The sequence below is a fragment of the Protopterus annectens genome, chromosome 9.part0, assembly GCF_019279795.1.
Source record: "Protopterus annectens isolate FY-2018-M chromosome 9.part0, PAN1.0, whole genome shotgun sequence".
NCBI lineage: Eukaryota > Metazoa > Chordata > Ceratodontiformes > Protopteridae > Protopterus > Protopterus annectens.
Window position 1 is genome coordinate 245,896,426 of NC_056743.1, and position 25,484 is coordinate 245,921,909.

A 25,484-nucleotide genomic window follows, 5' to 3' on the forward strand; every position below is an offset into this window, starting at 1 on the left:
CAGTTTTGGTCCTCCATTCATCACCGGCCGATGACGGGTGAGTTTAGCCCCAGAGGGATAGCTCACAACATACAAGGAGCACAAGGCTTTCTGGTATGCGGACTCTGTAAAAGAATACTGTGATGTCTGAATTTAGACTTTAAATTCTTTCATATTCTTTACCAGTTCAGCACTGACCCAGTGTCATGAGAAGGGCTCTCTTGCTGGTCAACAATAAACTGAGCACTTTCTACAGCCAAATTCTTTAAAGAGGTTAGGCAGGCTTTAAGTTTCTTTCTTTCATTCTCCCTCCATACAACCATATGCCATGTGTGCATGCTGTGTTGAAGCACCGATACTTAGGATAGTGCTTCAAACTATGCTCCTTTCCCAGTCAAGAGGGGCAACACCAATACATGTCAAGGCTAGTAACCTTAAAAACCCATACATATTTGATGGTTTTGGTGTTTAAACAATAAATTTGGTCAACAGTCCTATAATGAATGTCAGAGTCGACACCTTAACTTCCAGAGTAGTAGGAAAGAACAGTACAGGGCAAGAACACACCCTACTACTCTGGTACATGATTCAAGACATGAGCAACCTACAAAGTACACACACCTTGAGCTGTACATGATGCAGAAAATTATGAATTATGCCAAACTGGAGATGTATAGAAAAATCTGAATTATGCCAAGCTAGAGATATAAGAACAAGAACTCCCAAAACTTGCCCACTGCCTCCAAAGTCAGATCAACCTACAGCACAAAAATGCACAGATCTTCATAACTACACTACAAAAAAAGACAAACAGTCCCTAATTTGAAGTTACGTCCTTCATCCCACCATCAAAAAATAATGCCTTCTCCTTGCATCAAGTCTGTGACGTACTGCACAAAACCATAATGAAGACCAAGATATATGATTTCAAGCAGTGATACAGGTGCAGGAGAAGTTGCCAGGGGCAGGGCTGGAAGTGAGCCGCCTACACTGGTTCATCCATCCTGAGATGAATACCAATGGTGTGGTGTATGGTGCCAAAACAATGATATTAGAACAGGAGGTCAGACGAAAGCATCAGGATGTCAAGCAATACAGTTTACAATATCACCTGGATGTGTGCATCCATGCAAAGTAAATAATAGAGGAACCACACTAATGGTGTATGCCAGGCTGCCAGGGAATAGCTTTAAGGAGGTACAAAATAACTTAGCAATGCACCAAGAATGACACTGTAAAGAGGGAGAGGCTTACCCGTACTTCCTCTGGGCAATGAACAAATTGCAGCTGCGGGGGGGCTTCGCTTGCAAAGCATACAATGGTCAAACCATCACTAGAGGGGCCAAAAATGGTTTCCTTCCATCAACATAAACAAATACTATTAACAACATAAGTAATTTGTTTATGTTTCAGATAGTGTGCTAACAGAAGTTTTTCTTCCAATAATAAACGAAAAGTTGCCAGAATGAAAACATCAATAAATAAATGAATGAATGAATGAATGAATAAATAAATAGTCATCTTGATTTCGAGCTTTTGTCCCATACTAACTGAAGTTGTGTATCTGATTTCTGAGTGAACAGACTGAGATGGGAATGGATCTTTCAGATAAGAAATTAATGCAAGTTTGCACACACGAAAAAATACAGATATAGGCAACTAACCTTCAGCTAAATAAAAATAAAGGTCTTACCACAGCAACCCCCACCCCCCCAAATCCTGAGAGAAACTGATGAAAAAACTGCAAAAAGTTCTAATCTGATGATGTGGATAGAAGACTGCTTTGAAAACTGCAGACTCAGTACTTCCTTTATATATGTTCCCCTTCGTGCCAGTGGCTTAACTGATAAGGCACTAACCTTCTAAACCAGGGAATGTGGGTTTGAGTCCCATCTAGGGTGATACAATCTTGATACAAGTACAGCTTTGCCTACCAAGGTTCCTTACCAACAGAATTCATACACTGTCCTATACAGATCCCCTTAAAGACCCATCTCTAATCTCAGTCTCCTACAGGTTACCGACAGGTGATCTATGCCTAACATACAAGGCATCCTCCGATCCAGCCTTGATGGTCCCTCAGTACATCCAACAAACAAACAGCACTAGAAACAATAGATCAAAGGATTTACTTTACTTGTGACAAACAAAACACACGGAGACAGATGTGTGGCTTGAAGGATCTCCATATTCTGGAATAAGGTCTCCATCCTAAGAAGCAGAATCCATCCTTAACACCATTCAAACATAACCTTGACCACTGGATGGCAAATCAAAAATTCACCCCTTGTCTGGCCCCAATGTCTCTGACAGACAGAGGCCCACAGTAAATATTCACTAAGTAACATACCCTCCCACATAATAAACCCATAGCAACCTCCTAACATACTCCTCAAAACAGATGCCCATGTTACATGGGGACATAAGTGGTACGAGTTGCACAGCTAGGCTTATAAAGACCCTGGTGGTCATAAGCTTAATATATACCTATGAACCTATAATTCAGGAAGTTCTTCAACCTTCCCAGAGTCCTTAATTCTGCCACGTAATTCCAGCTGAAAAGTACAGTTTTGTACCTACCATAAATGTAGATGTTCGAAGATCCACATTGCTGCAGTCCTTACACTTGGGTAGTCCGCTGTCCTCGGTCGGCCCGAATATCAAAGTATAAGGCTGACGTCGGTCAAGGCGCATTTGACTGACATCAGGACGTCAGGGTACAAATGCGCATGACCGACGTCATATCTTCAGTCTTTTCTTGCCCCAGATGTCAGAAGACCCTAAAAAGAAAGGTCAAAACCAAAAGACAGCAAACAACCAACCAACCACCCTTGCACTAATAATATGTACAATATATACAATATACACCATATTGACAACCCAACCCACACAACCGCCTCTAACTACAGAGGGAAGGAGGGAGGGTAAATTGGACTGCAGCAATGTGGATCTTCGAACATCTACATTTATGGTAGGTACAAAACTGTACTATGTTCTTCATCTCACATTGCTGCAGTCCTTACACTTGGGTAGAATCCCAAAGCAGAGGTAAGGGAGGATGGCAAAACTATAAAGAAGCAGGAGCTGCCAAAATGCCCTGCAAAATAGCAGTGGCAAAACCAGCCCTAGATTTAGAGTAAAGTGGAAGGTGATAATGCCTAGAGAAAGTATGCACTGAACTCCAAGTAGCTGCCTCCAAAATATCTTTAGTTGCCACCCCTTAAAAAGCTGTCGAGTGGCAGTAGCCCTAGTGGAATGAGGCCTAATCCCAGCTGGAATCTCCTTGCCATGATGGGAATAACAGAAAGCAATGCAAAACCCAATCCACTTAGAAATAGTTTGTTTTGACACAGGCTTGCCCTGAGAACTCAAAGCAAAAGAAACAAATAACTGCTGAGACTGCCTGAACCCTTTAGTTCTGTCCAAATAATATCGCAACTGCCTGTGTACATCTAAAGTGTGCAAAATCTTTTCCCCTTTATTTTGGGGATTTGCATAAAAAGTAGGCAAATGAATAGTTTGGTTTAAAGCCACACTAGAAACCACTTTAGGCATAAAGGAAGGATTAGTACGTAAAGATACCCTATCCTTATGGAAAATTAAGAAAGGCTCAACCGCCATAAGGGCCTGCAATTCAGAAACCCTTCTTGCAGAGGTAATGGCTAACAAAAAAGCAGTTTTCCATGATAAATATTTCAACTCGGTAGTAGCTGCAGGCTCAAAAGGTTGTAGAGTGAGTTTCTCCAACACAAAATTGAGATCCCAAGCAGGAGTAGGAGCTCTACGTGGGGGTCTTGTATTCTTTGCCCCTCTAAGAAATTGCTTGAGCAAAGGATGAGAAAACAATGGTGGATCACAATCATAGTGAGCCGAAATTGCTGCAGCATGAACCTTAATAGAAGAGAAGGACAAACCTTTGTCCAGTAACTCAGTAAGATATTGAAGAGCCACACTTAAATTAGGCTCAGAAACATCAAAATCCTTTGCTGTACTCCAAAAGAAAAATCTCTTCCATTTATCTGCGTACACTTTCCTTGTACTAGGCCTTCTAGCTTCCAAAATAACATTCAAAACTTGCTGTGGAAGTTGAGACCCACTATGGTTCAAAACAGAATATGCCAGGCTGTTAGGTGAAGAGAGTGAAGCTTGACATTGAGCAAATGACTGTCCTCCTGAGACAACAGGTGTGGAATCGAAGGCAAAGGCCATGGAGGCTCCGTGCCAGACTTCTCAGTAATGGGTACCAATGCTGTCGAGGCCAATCTGGAGCTATCAAAATCATCCTTGGCTTGTCCTGTCTGGCCTTTAGTAGTACCTTTGGGAGGAGAGGCAGAGGTGGAAAGGCATACACATGAAGATTGCTCCAATTGAAAGAAAGAGCATCCACTTTCCAAGCTGTGGGATGAAACCTTTTTAGTGCAAAACTTTGGCAGCTGGTGGTTTAGTGGAGAAGCGAACAGATCTATGTCTGGAGTTCCCCATGACACTGTCAATTTCTGAAATACATGAGGATCCAATTTCCACTCGTGAGGATCCATAATTAAGTCTGCTCAACACATCTGCTAAGGAGTTCTGTGCTCCGGCAGAAACCTTGCCTGAAGATTTAGCTGTAAACTGAGAGCAGTCTCCCACAAAATCATTGCTTGCCTGCATAGAGGATAAGAATGTGTTCCCCTTGCTTGTTGATGTACCACATGACAGTTGTGTTGTCTGTTAGAATCAACACCTGCCCTGGAAGAAGTAAATCCTTGAAAGCTATTAATGCAAACTGGACTGCTAACATCTCCTTCAAGTTGATATGTAGATGTTGCAGTCTGGCAGGCCACTTGTCTTGTATCCACTTTCCATTCAGATGAGCTCCCCAAGCTTTGTCTGAGGCATCTGTCGTTAGAATCTGACTCGCCTCTGGCCGGGTCACAGAGAGTCCCTTGTTTAGGTGACATTCCTGAGCCCATCACAACAATTCCTTTTGAATGCAAGGTATTATTTGAATGACAGTGTCCAGATCCTGGCAGTGCTGTGTCCATACATTTTTGAGATACCATTGTAGCTTCCTCATATGCAGTTTGGCATTGGGAAGCACCAGAATACAAGATGCCATGAACCCCAAGGCTTGAAGGACTGTCCTTGCAGTCAGCCTGGACTGATGAGACAATTGATGAAAGTAAAGGGAAAGATTCTTTTGTTTGTCCGGGGTCAAAAAGGCCATCTGGGATGCTGTATTCAGTCTTACACCCAGAAAGCACATGTCGTGAGAGGGTACTAGACTGGACTTTATTTCGTTCACAGAATACCCCAGGCATCTTAGCACTGCTATCACATATTCCAAATGATGAAGAAGCTCGTCCCTTCCTTGAGCCAGAATCAGGCAATCGTCCAAATAAGGATAGATCTGTATTCCTTTTAGCCTGAGGAAAGCTATCACTGGAGCCAGAACTTTCGTGAACACTCTGGGCAGTAGATAAGCCAAAGGGCAATGCAGAGAACTGATAATGAGAAGTCCCAGCCAACGCAGATACTTCCTGCAACTCAGTCTGATAGGAACATGAAGGTAAGCCTCCTTGAGATCCAAAGTTACCATCCAATGATCTTTGCCCAGCAGAGGTAAAAGCTGTTGTAACGTCAACATTTTGAACTTGGGAATGTCCAGATAAGTGTTGAGGATAGATAAATCCAAAATTGGTCTCCACGTGTTCCCTTTCTTTGGTACTAGGAACAGGCGAGAATAAAATCCTAGGCCCACTTCTGGCATAGGGACCGGCTGTATGGCCCCTATTTGAAGTAACAAAGAAATTTGTTTGTGAGCCTCTATTCTTTGCTGAGGAGGAACGTCTGGCATGCCTTTGAAAGGAGGCAAGGTATGGAAATAAAACCTGTAACCGTGGTGTATGATATCCAATACCCATCTGTCTTGGGTAATTAAACTCCAATTTTCCTTGAAAAGTGCCAACCTTCCTCCCAAAGGTGCTGCCAGACGAGAAGGCTCTGGCAGCTGAAAAGGTAGGTCATTGGGTCTGTTTACGAAAGGACTGACCCCTGCCCTCACCCAAAGACTGTGCAGGTGAACTCCCTGTTCTAGGCCTGAAAGAGCCCTGAGCTCAGCCCCTACCACGTCTAGATCTACCCCTAGACTGGGAATCATAAGAAGGATACGTCCATCCCTTGGTAGGCCAATTTCTACTAAACTTGAGGCTGAACCTGCAAAAAATCTTTAACAGTCTGCATAGACTTAGCCTTGTCTTCCATTTTCTTTAAGACTGCCTCAACAGGAGAACCAAACAACACATCAGATTGTAAAGGAGCATCTAAAATCCTTGTCTTAACATGGTCAGATAAATTCTGATCCCTCAGCCAGGCGTGCCTGCGAAGAACTGACCCAGTGGCAGCCACCCTAGACGAGGCCTGTACAGCATCAAAACCACATTGCAAAGAATGCTTACCCACCTGTTCAGAAACATGTACTAAATCTTGTAACTCTTTACACTCAATACCTTCCGCCAGAGCATCTACCTTGGACTTCAATTGAGAAAGTAGATAGTTTTGGTATTTCAACATGTGAAACTGGCAATTCAAAGCCCTCATAGCTAGGGTGGAAGAAGTATAAACTTTCTTTCCCCATCTAGCCAAAGCCCTGGCCTCTTTATCTGGAGGAACCGGATTCTTGACAACAGAAGCCTTAACACCCTTAGGCCCCTGACTAACAGTTTCTGGGTCAGCCCTAGGACTCTTAAAAGATACTTATGAGCTTCAGGCACCCTGTAATACCTATCCGGTTTAACAGGAGCAGGAGGCAAAGAATCAGGATTAAGAGAAGCCTCTGCAAACACATCTTCCACAACATCCAGAACAGGAGGTATAGCTAAAGGCCTATGCTGGGGTAAAAACAAAAATTCCCTAAGCCTTTTCCTGGAATCAGAGAAGTCCTGACCTTCCCACTTAAAATGCTCCCTCATGGAATGAAGAGTCTCTGAAAAAGAAAAATCCTCAGGAGGAGAAGCAGAAGGAGTAGAATCATCCACATCAGAATCAGAATAAGGAGAATACTCCTGCAAGTCTTCAGCCGAAGACTCTGAAACATCCGAAGGCTGCTCAAAACTCCCTAGCTCAGGTTCCACCCTAGGTCTCTTATCAGGAGGGGGCAAAGAACCTCTAATCAAAGTAATCAAATCTTCTGCCATTTTAAGCATATGCTTCTTGGGCACAGATCCTGCAGAACTAGGGGTGACACCAACTGAAGCTAAACCTGGCCTGCCTCTGGGAGAAGCCTTGGGAACAGAAGGAGAGGGCCTAACCACCCTAGGAAGGGAGGGGAGTACAGTAACCTGAGAAGCCCCTTCAGCCTGACCTGCCTCCTGGGAGGCCACATCCTGCAATAACAAAGTCTCTTCCTGGGACTCCAGAGAAACCACCGGCGGAACCACCGGCTCCACAGACACCTCTAAAGAACCGGCATCCGGTACGGACGGCTCTTCTAGCCTAGGCTTAGCTGCTTTGTCCTTGCGCTTCTTCGAAGAAGCGGGCGTCGGAGCATCCGACGGCATTTTATAATTGCACCGCTTCCCGAAGACTAACCTGGCACAATCTAACCTTCTCTTAATAGTGCGCTTATTGAATCTAGCACAAGAGCGACACCCAACAACGTCGTGCTCAGGCCCTAAACAAGGAATACACAAAGTATGATAATCTCTATGCGGTATCTGTTTCCCACAAGAAATACAGTTATTCACTTTTTCTGACATCCGGTAAACCACTGAGGCAAGAAAAAACTAAAATATTCCCCAACGGGGTACTTAGCCAACTTTGACTCGGTCTGAAACTCCGAATTCGAAAAATTTCAGAACGCCGAACGGCACTTGCAACGCTGCTTCTGCATCGGACCATGCGGCAAAAAAGACTGAGGATATGACGTCGGTCATGCGCATTTGTACCCTGACGTCCTGATGTCAGTCAAATGCGCCTTGACCGACGTCAGCTTATACTTTGATATTCGGGCCGACCGAGGACAGCGGACTACCCAAGTGTAAGGACTGCAGCAATGTGAGATGAAGAACATCTGGTAAACCAATCACACAGGGATGCATGAGAGCAGGGAAAGGAGACAGGTAATAGAAGTTTAACAGATTTCTTGTTTATGGTTAAAATAAAGGATTTTAATAGTGTGGTGTTACCAAAAGGAGTATTCCTCAAGGTTCAATTCTTGAGCCTTTATTTTTAATATGTTGTAAATAATCTAACCTGGAATGCTTCCATGTCAAATACTTTATTTTATACACACACACACACATATATATATATATATATATATATATATATATATATATATATATATATATATATATATATGCGCACACATACGTATATATACATATGGGTCTACTTTATTTCACTGAAAGCTCATTTCACTGAATTTCAGTTCACCCTGACCAAATCGTTGAAAGCTCAAATTACTGAAAACTCACTTCACCGAAACACATTTCACTGCAGCGAATTACTGGCACTGTGTAGAGTACTGTTCATAGGTTAATACTAAGCTAACTGCCCTTGCGAGGCATTTTAAGCCTAGCCAATTACCCCGTGAGACTCGAACCCTGCACCTTGCATTTGTAAGGCAAACACCTCAACCATTAGGCCACTCTCCCAACCCTTAGGCAAGTAAAATGTATATGCCCTTTTCCCCACTGTAGTGCGATCCTGGATTTAGTATATACAGTTAGAGGGGGTGTGGGGGGCACAACACCCCACTTAGTTTGGGTATATATGGTCTTCTGGAAAGAGTTAGTCATTGGTGTTGTAAGTATGCATGTCTATGCTTTAAAATGTATTGTTTTGAAGCTTTCGGTGAACTATAATATAAAACCAAACAAGGTGGGGGGCTACACATCCCCAATGTGGGGGTCTGTGTCCCCCCACCTCCCTTAACTATATATATATATATATATATATATATATATATACATATATAGATATCTATATATACATATATATATATATATATATATACATATATATATATATCTATATATACATATATATATATATATATACATATATATATATATATATATATATATATATATATATATATATATATATATATACATATATACATATATATATATATATATATATATATATATATATATATACATATATATATATATATATATACATATATATATATATATATATATATATATATATATATATATATATATATATATACATATATATATATATATATATATATATATATATATATATATACATATATATATATATATACATATATATATATATATATATATACATATATATATATATATATATATATGTATATATATATATATCTATATATTATATATATATATATATATACATATATATATATATATATATATATACATATATATATATATATATATACATATATATATATATATATACATATATATATATATATATATATACATATATATATATATATATATATACATATATATACATATATATACATATATATATATATATATATATACATGTATATATATATATATATATATATATATATATATATATATATATATATATATATATATATATATACATATATATATATATATACATATATATATATATATACATATATATATATATATATATATATATATATATATATATATATATATATATATACATATATATATATATATATATATATATATATATATACATATATATATATATACATATATATATATATATATATATATATATATATATATACATATATATATATATATATATATATATATATATATATATATATATATATATATATATATATATATATATATATATATATATATATATATACATATATATATACATATATATATACATATATATATATATATATATATATACATATATGCACATATATATGTGTGTGTGTGTGTGTATATGACCCTGTTCTTTTGACTCAAAATACATGCTCACCAAAGACCTTGCTAACAGACTGTGGTCTATTTTAAATAAACGAATGCTTAAAATGTTGAGTACAACATACTCGAACACTTTTAAGTGAATATTTAACCGACAGCCCAGAATATCTGAAAACAAAATCTCGAAATGTTTTGCTTGCCACCTACCCCTCCCAAGTGCTACAGAACACTAAACAGACCAACAGCAACTTCCAATACATTGTAACAAAACAAACTTGAAAAACATATTGTAACGTTGCAATCAGGGAGGCAAGCCCCGCTGCACCCCCTACATATATATATATACAAACTCAGAGACCGCACTTCAGTGCAGAAAAGGGAAATTCTCCCTTTCTGCACCGTTCGGCGCTGCTAGCAGTACCTTACATGACGTAATACGTTACATATGTCAGTGCTGGCCAACCAAAATATTTCGGGACTCCGTTTTCTGACATTCTGGGCTGTCAATTACACAAACGTTCGCTTTAAAGTGTTCAAGTATGTTGTCTGTTGTAGAATGACCTAAGGATAATGTCATAAATGAAGGTTGTGGTTGTCAATAGTTCATCAATCCTGAGGGATCTTTGCTTACTAAAGTGCACAACTTGACATCTTCCCTGCCTTTAAATATTTAGGTATTTACCTGATTCACATCTTTCATTCATGCATCATCTGGAATACTGGGTAAAACTACTTGCAAGGTACTTGTAGAAGTAGCAATATGATCTTGATCTATGAAGACGGGGATGACAAAAGTCATCACTGCATTCTTCCTTGGAATTTAAATACGATCTCTAGCTTACTTTTTCAGAGCTTCTACTGTAAACATGAAATGGTTGTGATCTTTGCAAGCTAACACTAACAAAAATTATTCTATTTCCTACAAAAGATTGCAGATGTTTTGTACAGGCAACACTGGTCTTCTGCATTTCAGCAGACAGATGTTCTGTCTCCTTTCATGGAAAAAGATTTCTACTCACGTTCTCAACTTGGGTTCAGGATACGTTTTAAAAATAACAGCAGCCACAGAATGAAGCAACATATTAATTTTTCTAAATGTAGTCCCCCACCCCAAACCCATCCTCATGGGGAAAAAAAAGTAGAGAAAGACCTGTTACCAGATGTATCTAGTTTAAAAATCAGGATTGTTCAAGGGGAGAAGGGTAAATTCCACTTTTGTTTCTAACTTAAAGTCAGCTACTTTTGTTGTTCTGTTGTATATCTCTGCATGTATAGCACACCGAGGATGTTCTTAGGGTACATCTCATCACACCATTTAACATGAATTTCTTGTGGAATATTAGTGCTAGTATTAGTTTTAATTATTTATGCAAACAGTTTTATTTGTTGCATATTTACCCATCTATCCAACCATTTTCTAAACTGCATGCCCTGGTGATGGTTGCTGTGCCTTTTAGTTAAGCAGGCCAAACAAGATCAGACTTCCCTACTTCCAGCAAAAATCCCCTGCTAGTCCTGCGGGACTCTCAAGTAGTGAAAGGCAAGGTGTGAGAGAGACAGAAAAACAGAAACCTTCAATGTTGCCTGTTTCTGCCCTAGAGCCTCCTCCTAGTGTAACATGACTAGAACACTTTTGGTTGGAAGCACCTGGGGTGGGGGGGGGGGTACCCGAGAAGTGCTCTGACTACCTTGACTGATTTTCTCAGTCAGGGAAACAAAGTACAGTTGTGTAAGCAAACTTACCATAACAGTAGATTTTCAAACAATCACAGCTACAGTAGCCTTAGATATATGGGTTATATCCTGCAAAGGATACAAAAGCAGGTTGGCTTCCAGAGCTTAAAAGCAACTTCCACACTTGCAAACCATTAGCAGCTCCAGCAGAGCTGAAGAAAGCCAACAGTCTGGCACTAAGCCCTTCAGAGCTTTCTTGTCAACTGAGAGAGGGAGGCTAGAGTCTTGAAAGACGTCAATGCTAAGTAAATAAAAATCAGAAATTCTCATCCTCTCATCAAAAATTATGCAAAAATAAGGAGAGGGAGGGAAGGAGCGGCTAATGTAGCAGTGATTATTTGAACATCTAATGTTAATTTTCTTGCACAACTGTACTAGGTTCTTTATTTGATCACTGCTGCAGTCCTCAGCTATATGGACAACCTAATGTAACTTGCACCGTCAGGCAGGAGGACGAAGGGAGAGAGTCCTGGAGAATCATACTAGCAAAGGCTGCTCTAAACCTGGAAAGGGAATCTAATTTGCACTGCTTATTAAAAGTATATACAGTGGATCAAGTTACTACTTCTAGAATACTTTTAGACTCCACCACTTTCCATAAAATTCACTGATTAAGCCAAAGCCCTGGTAGTATGCATCTCGACACTGCCTGGAAATGACTTGTAGTGGTTATAAAGCAAAGTTGTGTACACTTACCATAAATGTAGATGTTCGAGTGTATTCACTGTTGCAGTCATCACACTCGGGTTACCTGCCTGCAGGTAGCCCTCAGTCAGCCGGAATACCAGAGTCTTAGGATTTCTGTCTCAGATGCTGTCGCTTCTTCCATGACATCAGGTCGTCAGGAGGTATAAAACAGGTAGCAGATGCCATTACATCAGTTTTTCTTGCCTCAAATGTCAGGAGCCCCCAAACAGGAGGTTAGTAAATGTGGGGAAAACTACCAGTAAAAAGTAAATACCAATGCCATTAGAAATGGCCATAAAGAGGCAAGGTAGAAAGATGCTCTGCTGTGAGGGTTTCTGGAGCAAAATTTGCTCAAGTGGTGGTTCTCTGGGGAGGCAAATAGGTCCACCTCCAGTGTCTTCCATCTCTGGATCAGAAGGTTGAAGGTTTTGGGCTCCAATTTCCACTCATGTGGGTCGAGGAGATTTCTGCTTAAGGCATCTGCCAGTGAATTTTATTTGCCTCGCAGGAACTGAGCTTGTAGATGCACTTAGTTACTCAAGGCTGTGTTCCACAGTGCCATGGCTAACCTGCAGAGTAGTAGACCAAAAAACGAACTGCTAAAACAAACGGAATAGCCACAGGAACAGCTCCAACATTGAACCAACAGTAAAATGCTTAATAAATAAACAGCAAACAGGGCAACACAGCACAGCCACAATAAACCACAACAAAGTAAACGATAAAATCCGGTGCAGTATAAAGCACTTTTCGTCTGTTAAACATACTTCTTCAGATACTAATACACCATTCCCGCGTTACTTTAAATACAATTCCTTAAATCACATGCTCAATGTTCCACTTGAATTTTACTCTATGTGGGATTATATAAGCCCTAAACTCTATATAAAACATAAAAATATATAATAAATATAAAAATCATAAGATTGTCTGAACACTGTCTTAAATCTATTTATATTAACCCAATTTTATTGTACATGTTTTTAAATCCACCTCGAAAAATGTGTTTTTATATGTTCATATATATTTCTAAGTAACTATGATCCCTGCTATATTACTTAATCTTATTGCACATTGCTGTAAAATACTTTTCTTTTGTAAATGCAAAAAGTAAGATCTCCATTTTAATACATTTTTTTATATAATATGTAATAAATGGTAATAACTAAGATCTACGCCTAAATGGCACTAATATGAGCTCTAATATATAAACTAAATGGATGTATAATTATACTTTAGGTACTCCTGCATCTAACCAGCTATCTTGACCAATTTTTTAACTTTAATATGCAGGCTATTGAGTATAATTAATTTAGACCTGGTGGCCTGCATGCATCGAGTCTTAAACTGCCACAGTAATTCTGTTTTTTCTAAGAGTAAGGATTTTGGGACTCCCCTAGTCATTGTTTGAACCCTATATTCCTGAGCCAATATTTGTTCAATGATTTTGAACTTAAATGAGTGGTTATAGTACTCCCCACAGTGTTTGGCCAAGGCATTATCTTGTTTACATCTGTGAATTGCATACATATGGTCATAAATTCTTTCACGTAGCCTTCTATCAGTTTTTCCTATGTAGAAGGCTGGACATGCCTGGCATTGCACCAGGTAGACAACCGATCTTGAGTTACAATTGCATTTGTTCTTAAGTAACTCCTACCTCTTATCACAAATTTATTACCAATGTCTATATGTCGACAGTAGTTGCACATTTCGCATCTGGACATACCTATAGTCCTATGTATGTTATTGCTCTGTCTTTCTAAAATGTTCTTCAAATTTTTACCCCTCCTATACGTGACCACTGGAAATTCTCCTACTTTTTGTGCAATTTCTCTATCAGTTGTAAACAAATGCCAGTTCTTTCTCAGAATGCCTATAATTTCCTTAGCTCTTAAGATAAATGTTAAAATAAAGCTAAGTGTACTTCCATTACTTACTGTGGCATTAGACCTAGTTGTAATTGTGGGAGAATCATAAGGGATATTAATGTCCTCAATATTTTCATATGGTACTTGGGGTATGGGCAACTCTAACTCTGTAACCACTGACCACCCTCCTTTGTTTAAAATTGGTTTATATGTTCCATTCTCACGCTTCCTTTGGGCCTCAATGATAATATTTTAAATTAGGTCCACTGGGTAGCCCCTGTGCATGAACGTGTTACTTAGGTTTTCACATTCTACTTTTAAAATCTTCTTGCTTAGTAATCATGCTTGCCGCCCGCACTAACTGCCCTTTAATTACGGACTTTTTCTGATGGAAAGGGTGCGAGCTGGTAAAATGCAAGAGTGAATTTGAATGTGTACTTTTTCTATAGATCTTAGCTGTATAGCATTGTCTTTGGATATCTTTTTGTAATTCTACATCCAAGTAACTTATATTCATCTACTGGTAGTCACTTATGAATTTTAAAAATTTAGTTGTACCATTAAAGTAGTCTACTAGTTCTGTTGCTACCTCACATATTCCTTTAATAATAAGGAAAATGTCATCCAGGAAGTGTGTATAGAAACATATAATTGTTTTCAAACGAGCATTATCTAGTATAAACCTGTGTTCCCAGTATGCCATGACTAAATTGGCAAAACTGCCTCCACATGGGGACCCCATGGCTACCCTGATTTTTTTTTTTTTTTAAGTATATGTCATTGTTGAATGCAAAAAAATTATTCTCCAATACTATACCCAATAGTTGTTCAATTAGTCTTTGTTCAGTATCACTTGCCCCTTTCGATCTTATAAACTCGATAACCCAACTCTATACCCAAGTTATGCGGGACAGATGTGTATTAGTCACAGACTTCTACTGTTAAAAAGTTACTATCCGCCATAAACTCAAGTGAGTTGACTTGTTCAATAAACGTCCATGAATCTTTACAAATCTGCTGTTCCTTACCCACATAAATCTTTAGTATAGAGTCTATAACTTTTGCACAAGGGCATGTAACAGACTGACGAGCATCAACAAGGGCTCTCATGGGGGGGTCACTGACGTCTTTGTGCATCTTCGGGACCCCAAACAAAACTGGGAGTCTAGGTAGGGACATGGTTAAGTAATTATTTGTGTGTACATCAGTTAATGAATCAATAAACATATCATTAATGTACATTTTAATTCTGTTATAGGCTGTATTTAACTAATTCAAGCTCACTTTTTGGTAGGCTTGTCCTTCAAGGAGTTTCAGCATTTTATCAGTATATTGGGTTGTACCCATTATGACTAATCCACCCCCTTTATCCGGCTTCATAATGCGAACTGGCAAGTTTCTGAAATGTGTTAAAATCATCTTTTCCTCTGTGGACACATTATCTCTGTTCATAAAATTGCCTATGTTACTAAATAAATTTCTGAGTTCTATTTCGCACATGTGGTCAAATAAAAAATAAGGGGGTGAATTGGTGGATTATATGTACTCGCTATTCTTAGATCTTGCCTATAACATGTTCTATTACCCAATAATACTGTCAAATTCAATTTTCTGATGCACAGCTTAAAGTCCAAAAATATTTCCGCTATGGTCACCCCTATTGGAAGGGACGAAAATAAGTCCCTTAGCAAACAATTCAACCAACTTGCTGTCAATGGTGAATTCCGTGTAATTATTGTGTTCAGACAATCTTATGATTTTTATATTTATTATATATTTATTTTTTATATAGAGTTTAGGGCTTATATAAGCCCACATAGTGTTAAATTCAAGTGGAACATTGAGCATGTGATTTAAGGAATTATATTTAAAGTAACGCAGGAATGGTGTATTAGTATCTGAAGAAGTCCGTTTATTTAACCGACGAAAAGCGCTTTATACTGCACCGGATTTTATAGTTTACTTTGTTGTGGTTTATTGTGGCTGTGCTGTGTTGCCGTGTTTGCTGTTTATTTATTAAACATTTTACTATTGGTTCAACGTTGGAGCTGTTCCTGTGGCTATTCAGTTTGTTTTAACCTGCAGAGTAGGTAAGAATGGGTTCCCCCTGCTAGTTTATGTACCACACAACTGTGGTGTTGTCTGTTTTTATAAGCAGTTGTCCTGAAAGGATTAAGTATTTGAAGGCTGTCAGAGCATTCTGTACAGCTAGCATCTCTTTCTGATTGATGTGCAGGAGAATCTGGGCTGGGCTCCAGTGGCCCTGAATGCATTTGCCTGCCATGTCAGCCCCCCATGCATAGTATGATGCATCTGTTAGGGTTTGGGCGGCGAGGGGTTGAGTGAAAAGCAGTCCTTTACTGTAATTGCATGCACGTTGCTGCCCACCAAAAGAACTCTACCCTTAGGACAAGGTATGACTGGAATTACTATTTCCAGGTCCTGAGAATGCTGGCACCAAAGACTTTTTAAGTACCATTGTAGTTTCCCCATATGCAGTCTTGCATATGGAATTAGCAGAATACATGAGGCCATGAATCCTAGGGCTTGCAGTATTTTCCTTGCAGATAGCTGGGTTCACTTTGCCATTTGTTTAAAGTAATTTGTCAGATAAACCTGTTTTTCTGAAGTGAGAAATGCCATCTGGGAAGTTGTGTCCAAGCTTGCTCCCAGGAATACAATATTTTGACTGGGCACCAGTTGTGATTTATTTTCATTGCTGGTGTACCCCAATGAAGTGAGAAAGCTTTTTACAAATGCCAGGTGCTGAAGTAGCAATTCCTGATTGTCCGCCTGAATCAGACAGTCGTCCAAGTATGGGAAAATCTGGATATTTCTCTGCCTGCAGTATGCAATGGCTGGAGCCAGACACTTTGTGAATACTCTGGGTGCAGTAGACAAGCCAAAGGGAAGTGCAGAGAACTGACAGTGCATAGAGCCTGCCCTGAAGAGTAGATATTTTCTGCATGACTCCCTTATGGGGATGTGCAGACAAACTTCTTTTAAGTCTAGAGTAACTAACCAGGCCTCCTTGGCTAGCATAGGGAGAAGCTGTTGTTTGAGAGTTGATAGATCCAGGATTGGGCACCAAGAGCCCTCTTTTCTGGGCACCAGGAAAAGTGGGGAGTAGAAACCCTGCCCCCTTTGTTCGACTGGAACAGGTTGAATAGCTCTGATACTGAGCAGGGAAAGTACTTGCTTTTGAGCCTCTGCCCACTGGTTTGGAGGAAGGTCTGGAAACCCGCTTGGGGCTGGCAGTGTACGGAAGTAGAATCTGTACCCTTGGGATACAATGTTTAGGACCCATCTGTCCTAAGTAACAGACATTCAGTTTTTTTGCATGAAGGGCAAGTTTTCTTCCTAGGGGCACAAGTAATTGGGCAGGGCTGGGAAGGATAACTGAAAAGTCACTGTGAACTTTTTCCATAAGGGGGCAGCTTACCACTCCCTGTTTTTGAGGTAAGGGCACTCCATTGTTTAGATCTCTGCATACCCTGAGACTGTAGTCTGGGTGGCCTGTTTCCCCTGGGTTTGGTCTGAGCAGGCCTGGAAGGGGCTGGAAAGGACCATTTTTTAGAAGGCCAATGCCTACTGAATCTAGGTGGCTGCACTTGTAAGAATTCTTTAACAGTTTGCATATATTTAGCTTTTTCTTCCATCTTTTTAAGAACCTCTTCTGCTTTGGTGCCAAATAAACCATCCTTATTTAAAGGAGAGTCTAGTAATTTGGATTTGACATGATCTGGCAAGGTTTGTTGCTTCAGCCAATCATGCCTTCTCAGTACAGACCCAGTGACTGCAGCCCTGCAAAATGCTTGTAGGGCATCAAAGCCACACTGCAAAGTATGCTTATTAACTTGATTTGCAGAATGCATTAGCGCTTGTAAATCTTCATTTTTTGCACAATCTGGAAGTAACACCATTTTTTGTTTAATTAGTTCCATAATATGCTGCTGGTACTTCAACATGTTAAACTGGCAATTCAAAGCCCTGAGGGTAAGAGTTGCAGATGTATATACCTTCTTACCTCATCTGTCTAAAGCTCTGGAATCCCTGTCTGAAGGGGTAGGATTTTTGGCTGTAGTGTCCTTAATACCTTTAAGTCCCTGGGAAACAGTCTCATGATCCGCAGTAGGATTCCTGAAGAGAAATTTGTGGGAATCAAGTACTCTGTAGTACCTGTCAGATTTCCTAGGGGCGGGGGTAAAGTATCTGAAGTAAGACTGGATTCTGTAAAAACATTGTCTACATCTAGGACAGGATATAGCTAGAGCCCTGTGCTGAGGCAACTCTAGAAATACTCCGAGTCTCTTTTTGGACTGAGGGTAGTCCTGTCATTCCCAGCAGAAATGCTCTCAAAGTATGCAAGGTTTCACCAAAAGAAAAATCCTCTGGAGGGGAGGCAGAGGGGATGGATTCCTCTGCATCTGAATCCTCATAAGTTGATAAACGCATGTCCTAATAATCAGAAGGGTCAGAGTCATCGGACTCCTGGTCTGTAAAATCAGAATGAAACTTAATTCTTTGTCTCTTAGCAAGGGAAGCCTGGCTTCCCCCAATTAGGGTAAATAAGATCTTCAGCCATTCTAAGCATTTGTTTTTGTGGCATGGGAGCTTGAGCATGCACTTTGGTCGTCGGTTTCCTAGGCGTAGTGCATACTCTGGGCCTCAGAAACTCGGTAGTTTTAGTTAAAAACAAAGTTGACGGTTAATTTGAACATCGGTAGGTCGGAATACATCCTCAGAAGTCGGTGCCTGCACAGTGGCTCCGGACCCATCCGGACATCCGCAGGTTCCACAGTTGAAGCATCTCGAGGGATACCAGACTCCGAATGGGTCTCAGCAGAGGCCTGCGAATCTGTATAAGCAGGCATCAGGGGCTGCAAAGATGCGTCATTGAGTACTGGCGGACTGGCAACTAGCTTAACGGAAGCGTCGTTGGCAGTTTTGGACCTATGCAGCCTGTCTCTGTCTTTATCTTTACGTTTTTTCTGAAGATCGATAGTCGGATGGCTTATCGAAGTCATTTTGGAATACAGAGAACGAGAATTAAAGAATTTAGTGACAAAGATAACCCGAAGACGAATGGTTCGGGCATTAAACAAGGCACAAAACCTACAGCGAGGGACATTGTGCTCTGGGCCTAAACAGGTGACGCAGTAAAAATGAAAACCTATGAGGTACTTGCTTTCCACAGGCAAGACAACTGTTAACTTTTTCTGACATTGGTTACAGCAAGAAAAAAGGATCCCCAATGGGGTACTTAGCTTTAGAAGACTTGAGGTTTACAAACTCGAAAACTAAAATTTCAGGTAGCAGCCAACTGGCACTTGCAAACTCCTCCTGCTTTGGGCTCTTCTTTGGCAAGAAAGACTGATGTAATGGTGCCAGCTGCCTGTTTTATACCCCTGACGACCTGATGTCATGGAAGAAGCGACAGCATCTGACTCAGAAATCCTAAGATTCTGGTATTCGGGCTGACTGAGGGCTACCTGCAGGCAGATAACCCAAGTGTGATGACTACAACATTGAAACACTAAGAACATCAAAGGGAAATGTGAGTGACAACCATTTAGAGAGAGTCTGCTTTGACACACTGTTCTTTTTTCTTAACTTCAGAAAAAATGAAAAACTGATCCAAGTTTCTGAAGATTTTAGTTCCATCAGGATAACATCTATGTTGTCTGTGGACATCCATAATATGAAGAATCCTGTCTCATTTTTATGCTCTGAAAAGAAGAGGGGGAGCTGGATAGCTTGGTTCAAAGTAAACCTGGGTACCACTTTAGGCATAAAAGGACGATTAGTTCTCAAGGAAATACTATCATTGTGGAAAATGCCACAAGGCTCATCTACCATGGGAGCTTGTAACTCATACATTATTCTTCTTCTTCTTATTATTATTATGGAGACGCTACTTTTAAATTCTAACTACTTCCCCACGCAGTAGCTTCTCCTGGTCTGAGCTTATCTACATGAATGTCTCTACATCTAGGTTAGCTTAGATAATTTAAGGGTTTCCTTAATGCTATTGTAGGAATGTGCAGCTCAAATAACTGAAGGGCTTTTAAACACCCACGTGGAGATGTGTCTTCTATTATTAACTCCGTTTCCCATGTAGTAGCCTCCCCTGGTCTGGGCTTGCACTGGAAATACTTAAACAAATAGATCCTACAATAGAGCATTTTCATAAAAACTCCCATGTAGGGTTGCAATTGCTTAGACATGCTTAGGGTTTATAACGATCTATGTGGATATGCTACTTGGTCTACACTTCTTAATTCAAACACAGTGTTTGAATTTCAACTCCGTCTCACATAAAGGGATATTTCTCAGAGTCTGCGTTTTGCAAAGTGAACATTGTAACAAAGCGCTCCTACAATTGTGCATATGATAATAAAAGCTCCCTTGATGGCCTTTGATGCTTTTAGAATAGAAAGATTTGATTCACGTCCTACTGGGGTTGTAAGGCTTAACTATTGGTATAGTTTCCTTTAATCACCCATGTGGAGACGCTACTTGGTATACACCTTGTGCCCGAGTTTTAATTGTTAACTTAGTCTACACAGCCCTAAAGACAATATTTTGAAAAGCTCCCCATCTGGGGACGCTATTAGCCTTTTTTGTACTTTATGTCAGTATTTTAGTTTATTTTGAACTTCCCGCGCGGGAACTTAACGCTCCATAGCCTCGTACATGAATGAGTGTCAATAAGCCCTATTTCTTTCATTTGAATATTTAGGCATTCGGGCTTGTTTCTTTCTCCCTTAATGCTCCTTAATCTGGGATCATTTGAATATGGACATATATCCAGTTAGACTAGCCCGGTCAACAAATGTAAAATAAATAAAATATAAATAAATATTACACAAGTTAAGGCAATCAGTAAAAACTGTTTTCCATGTTATGAACCTCAAATCAGCCTAATAAGCTGGTTCAAATGGAAGATTTAATGTTTCCAAAACAAAATATCCAAGGAGGAGCAGCCTGTTGTAGGCTGAATATGGGTTAGCCCCCTCTCTCTGTGCAAAGTCATCCTGGGTGCATTGCTGAGGGATTTGTTTTTTTGTTTCTGTAATCACATGCTCTGGCAGTCTGACATGAACCATCAACATGGCCCACTCTTTACCAACCCAGTGGACTGTGTGCGCTTTGATGCATGCACAAGTCTAGGAGGACAGGTATGCAGCACACCTTTCAAAACATTTTAACATGGAAATATGCTGAAAGGGACAGATCAATGGGTAGACATGCTGACAACAAATGAACCTTGACAGAAGAGTAGGAAAGGCCAGAGGACAATAACTGTCACAAATATTGTAGAACCAGAAAAATACTAACATCGAGAGGGTCCTGGTTTGAGAGCTGCCACCAACTACAAAAAAAAGTTTCCATTTAGTAATACATGATTTCCAAGTAGCAGTTTTCTCTGCCTCTGTTAATACCTGCTGCGCATCCTCAGAAAATAGGTGCCTAAAAGGTATTACCCCAGCAGTCAGACAAAGGTTTTTCCAAGTCAAGGTTCATCAAATAACCTGTTTTGTGTGATTTGGTTCATTTTGTGAAGAAGCTTGTGGTAACTGCCCTTGGCTATTTCAAAAAAAAAAAAAAAAAAAGGTAGAACACTGCTGCCTGGGCCAGAAGGGAGTCACAACAATTCTCATTGGAGATTCCTTCTGAACCTTCACAATGACCCTGCACATCAGTAGAAAAGGTTGAAAAGCATACAGCAACACTCCTTTTCAAGGAGATGAAAATAAATCACAGCAGCCTCTGAAACAGCAATAATCAGTGTGTTCCTCTTAAAAACTCTTGAGTATGGGACAGTACACACTGTTGGCAAACAAGTAAACTATGTTCTTCTAACTAGCCCCATGGAAACAGACAGTAATTGCTGTTAATGTCTGTTAGCTGCTCTGAGTGCCTGTATGTTGCCAGCAATGACAGTGAGTGTGCTATGTTCCTTTAACTAGCACTGTGTGTACAGATAACAGCTACACTGTTAACCAAGTATTGGCAGTGCAAGTATAATGTATTCAGCATCTAATATGTGCACTAGATTTTATCAAGTACCAAACTGCAAAAACCAACACACAAAACGTTAATCATTTTAAATTGAATCTAAAATTATCAAAGATGCAAAAAATAAAAATATTTTTTGCAAGAGGACAAGCCCCATGCACTCCCACACCCCTTGCAAATTGCATAAACTAACTCCAGGATTGCAAAACAGAACAGTAAGGGCAAATTCCCTGCCCCACTGCAACACACACACACCCACCCACCGAAAACAGCCAAAATGCTGAAACATACAGGAATGTAATGTTCATTTTTCTGATCATTCACTCTTATCCCCAACTCAAAACACATTGACTCTTCTTAATTTTTGCTTTTATGAATGGCAACCAAGCATCAACAGTGAATACACACTGTACTTGCAATAATCCTCAACTGTGTTCAGAGGTAACGCACTACGTTTCTAATTGTCCCCATATGTACCAGACAGTGACTACATCATCCTTCCCCCACAATTAGCAGAGTACAAAGATGAAAGTTTAAAATTAAGCTCAACTTACCTGTTCTGAAATTTCCAGTCATTGTCCCCAACAGAAAATCACTCCTGGCTCAGATTCTCTTTGTGTACTGTACTGATTCTATTCATGTGGACTCCATTCACAGCAGCTATGCACCCATGAAGTTGTATAAATATAACATAAGGGGAAAATATGAGGGTGCAGGGCCTTGCCTTCTGGCAAACAAGGTTTTATTTATTTATTTTTTTTTGTAGTTTCAATGAGTTGATATCTCAAATGGGGAACTTTACCCAGTCAAATCTTTGGGGAATTCGAACTCAACAAAATGTAGGGAAGTTCCTACAACTAAGACCAAGTGCACATACAGTAAATACATTCAGTTTCAATGACCAAGTTCATGCATTCAGTGAATACAGATTGCTCTTCTGTGCTTAAAGTAAAAGCACTGTGTTCCTTTAAGTACCAACAGGTGTATATGGTGACTGCACTGTGTCCTATTGCATGTAGTGACAGTGACTGTACCACTTTCCCCTAATTAACCTTATGTGTACAAACAGTATTTGTGTTGTGTTCCTGTGATGAACCCAATCAATTCTGCAGTGCTCATGTGATTAATTTCATGTGTACATAAAATTACCATCTTTCCCATGCAATTAATATACTGAATGCAGATTTAGTGTGTAAAATGCAATGCAGTTAGCTCAGTGGATACCACAAGCATGTGACATACTCACGTGATTAACCCCATGTATGACAGTGCTGGGACTGCTGCTAGCAGTTGTGCTGGAACTAGAGCGAGGCTGATTGTTTTCAAGGGAATTCTCACTGTCCATAGCCTGGTCATCAATATCATTCCTAAAATCCTGAAATTCCACCTCACTTGCATCTCCCAAGGCTGCATGAGTAAGTGGATCAACATCTGCAGTTAAAAGTACAAGCACATATGAACAATTAGCACATCAGTTTAAAGGACCCCCCCCCCCCCCTACATGATGACAGATGTGCAGAACAGGTATGTTACAAACTCATAAATCAGATACATACTAGGATCACAGAAATTAAAGTTATGTTTTTACCATAATGTTAGATCCACGTTGTCCGATTTTCATCCAGCTCAGATTTACGGGTCATTGGATCCAACCTTGGTGCCGACTTCAAGGTTTAATCAGATCCAGAGCTATGACTTCTCCCCTACCCATTAATCCCCTAGACTCTGCCTTAAATCCTCAGATTAACTCTGCCCTCCCATCTCTATGAAATATGAGGGCATGTTACCTAATAGATCCTGTGTTAAGAATTAACCCCTAATTTAGCGAGAACAAAACTGAGGAAAAGCGGGTACAGTCTCACATGACTGTGCAGAGAAAGGGAATAAAAGTCCACTCAATCATTTCTAAGTCACAGGTGACAATTTGGATGGGGGCAGGAAGAAGGGAGCTTGAAATGGATGAAAATTAGACAACATGGATCTAACTTTAGAATCCTATGTTGTCTATTCTCATCCATTTTAAATGTATGGGACAGAGTCTCAAGATGTCAAACTGGGGGGGGTGCATCAAGGAAGGGCATTCCTGAGTATGGCGGAGCCAAATGAGGAACGTGACCTACACTGAGTGTCCAGCTTATAGTGAGACAAAAGTGTGTACAATAGCCCAAGTCGCCATGGACAAATATCAACAATGGTTAAACCACTGTTAAATGCTGTTGAGGAAGAAACTGCTCTGGTTGAATGGGCTTTAGGTTTACCTGGCATGGGTAAATTCATATAATTATACGCTAAAGAAATGCAATAAGAGAGCCAGCTACATAAAATAACCTTAGTAACTGCCTTTTTCAACTTTGGTTTAGAAAAAGAAATGAATACTTGATTGTCCTTTATAAATTCTTTTGTCCTATAGCTATAGAATCTGAGCTACCTGTGAACAACATATGCAGTAAGTACTTCCCTTTGTTTGAATACCTTGGGAAAAAATGAAAAATCTATGGAGTCAAAGTTCAGATGCTAACGTAGAAATAAAAGCTGCATTAGTTGCAAGGGAAATTGTATCTTTAAGTAACACTAGATATGGTGGCTTAGAAGAGAGGGCCTGTACCTCTGAGATTTGTCTGGCTGTTGTCACTGACACCAAGGAAATTATATTCCATGCAAGGAACTTTATACCTGCAGTAGAAGTGGGTTCAAATGGAGCCTGAGTTAAACCTTGTAACATAATTCTCCCTATAAACGAAGCAGTTAACTACTTCAATAACACTTTCCTAACAATCCTCGACAATCATGCCCCAACCCGCTCTATACAAATCAATACTAAACCAGCTCCATGGCTCTCAAATCATACTAGGAAACTAATCCATAACAGAAACAAATCATGGGCAAAATGGCGTTACACAAAGAATAGTTCCGAACACCAAACCTTTAAGCAACTAAGAAACATAAAAAAAGCAATTCTACAAGATAAAAAGAACTTCTTCATCCAATTACAGCAATCATCCCTTAAACAACCACAAACATTTTGGGCTTCAATTAAACTGCTATCACAAGGCAAATCACCCACACCTAACCCATTACGCTCCAACCCTGATAACCCTACACAAACAGCAAATGACTAACACTTTTTTTACCACCTCTATAATAAATCTAGCTAATCATCTAACCCCTGATACCTGTAAACTCTCCGATTCCAACTCCACACTTCCCCCATTATTCCACCTTGAACCTATACCTACCTCCTATATCTGCT

General features: G+C 39.6%; 1 protein-coding gene across 1 annotated transcript in view; it reads right to left on the reverse strand.

Annotated features, from left to right (window-relative positions):
* MADD (MAP kinase activating death domain) overlaps positions 1-25,484 on the reverse strand; it is a 2,427,721-nt gene that overhangs the window by 1,266,836 nt on the left and 1,135,401 nt on the right. The window contains exon 13 of the mRNA XM_044082094.1: positions 23,481-23,665. Coding sequence (XP_043938029.1) covers positions 23,481-23,665 — 185 coding nt within the window. The remainder of the gene's footprint in view (positions 1-23,480; positions 23,666-25,484) is intronic.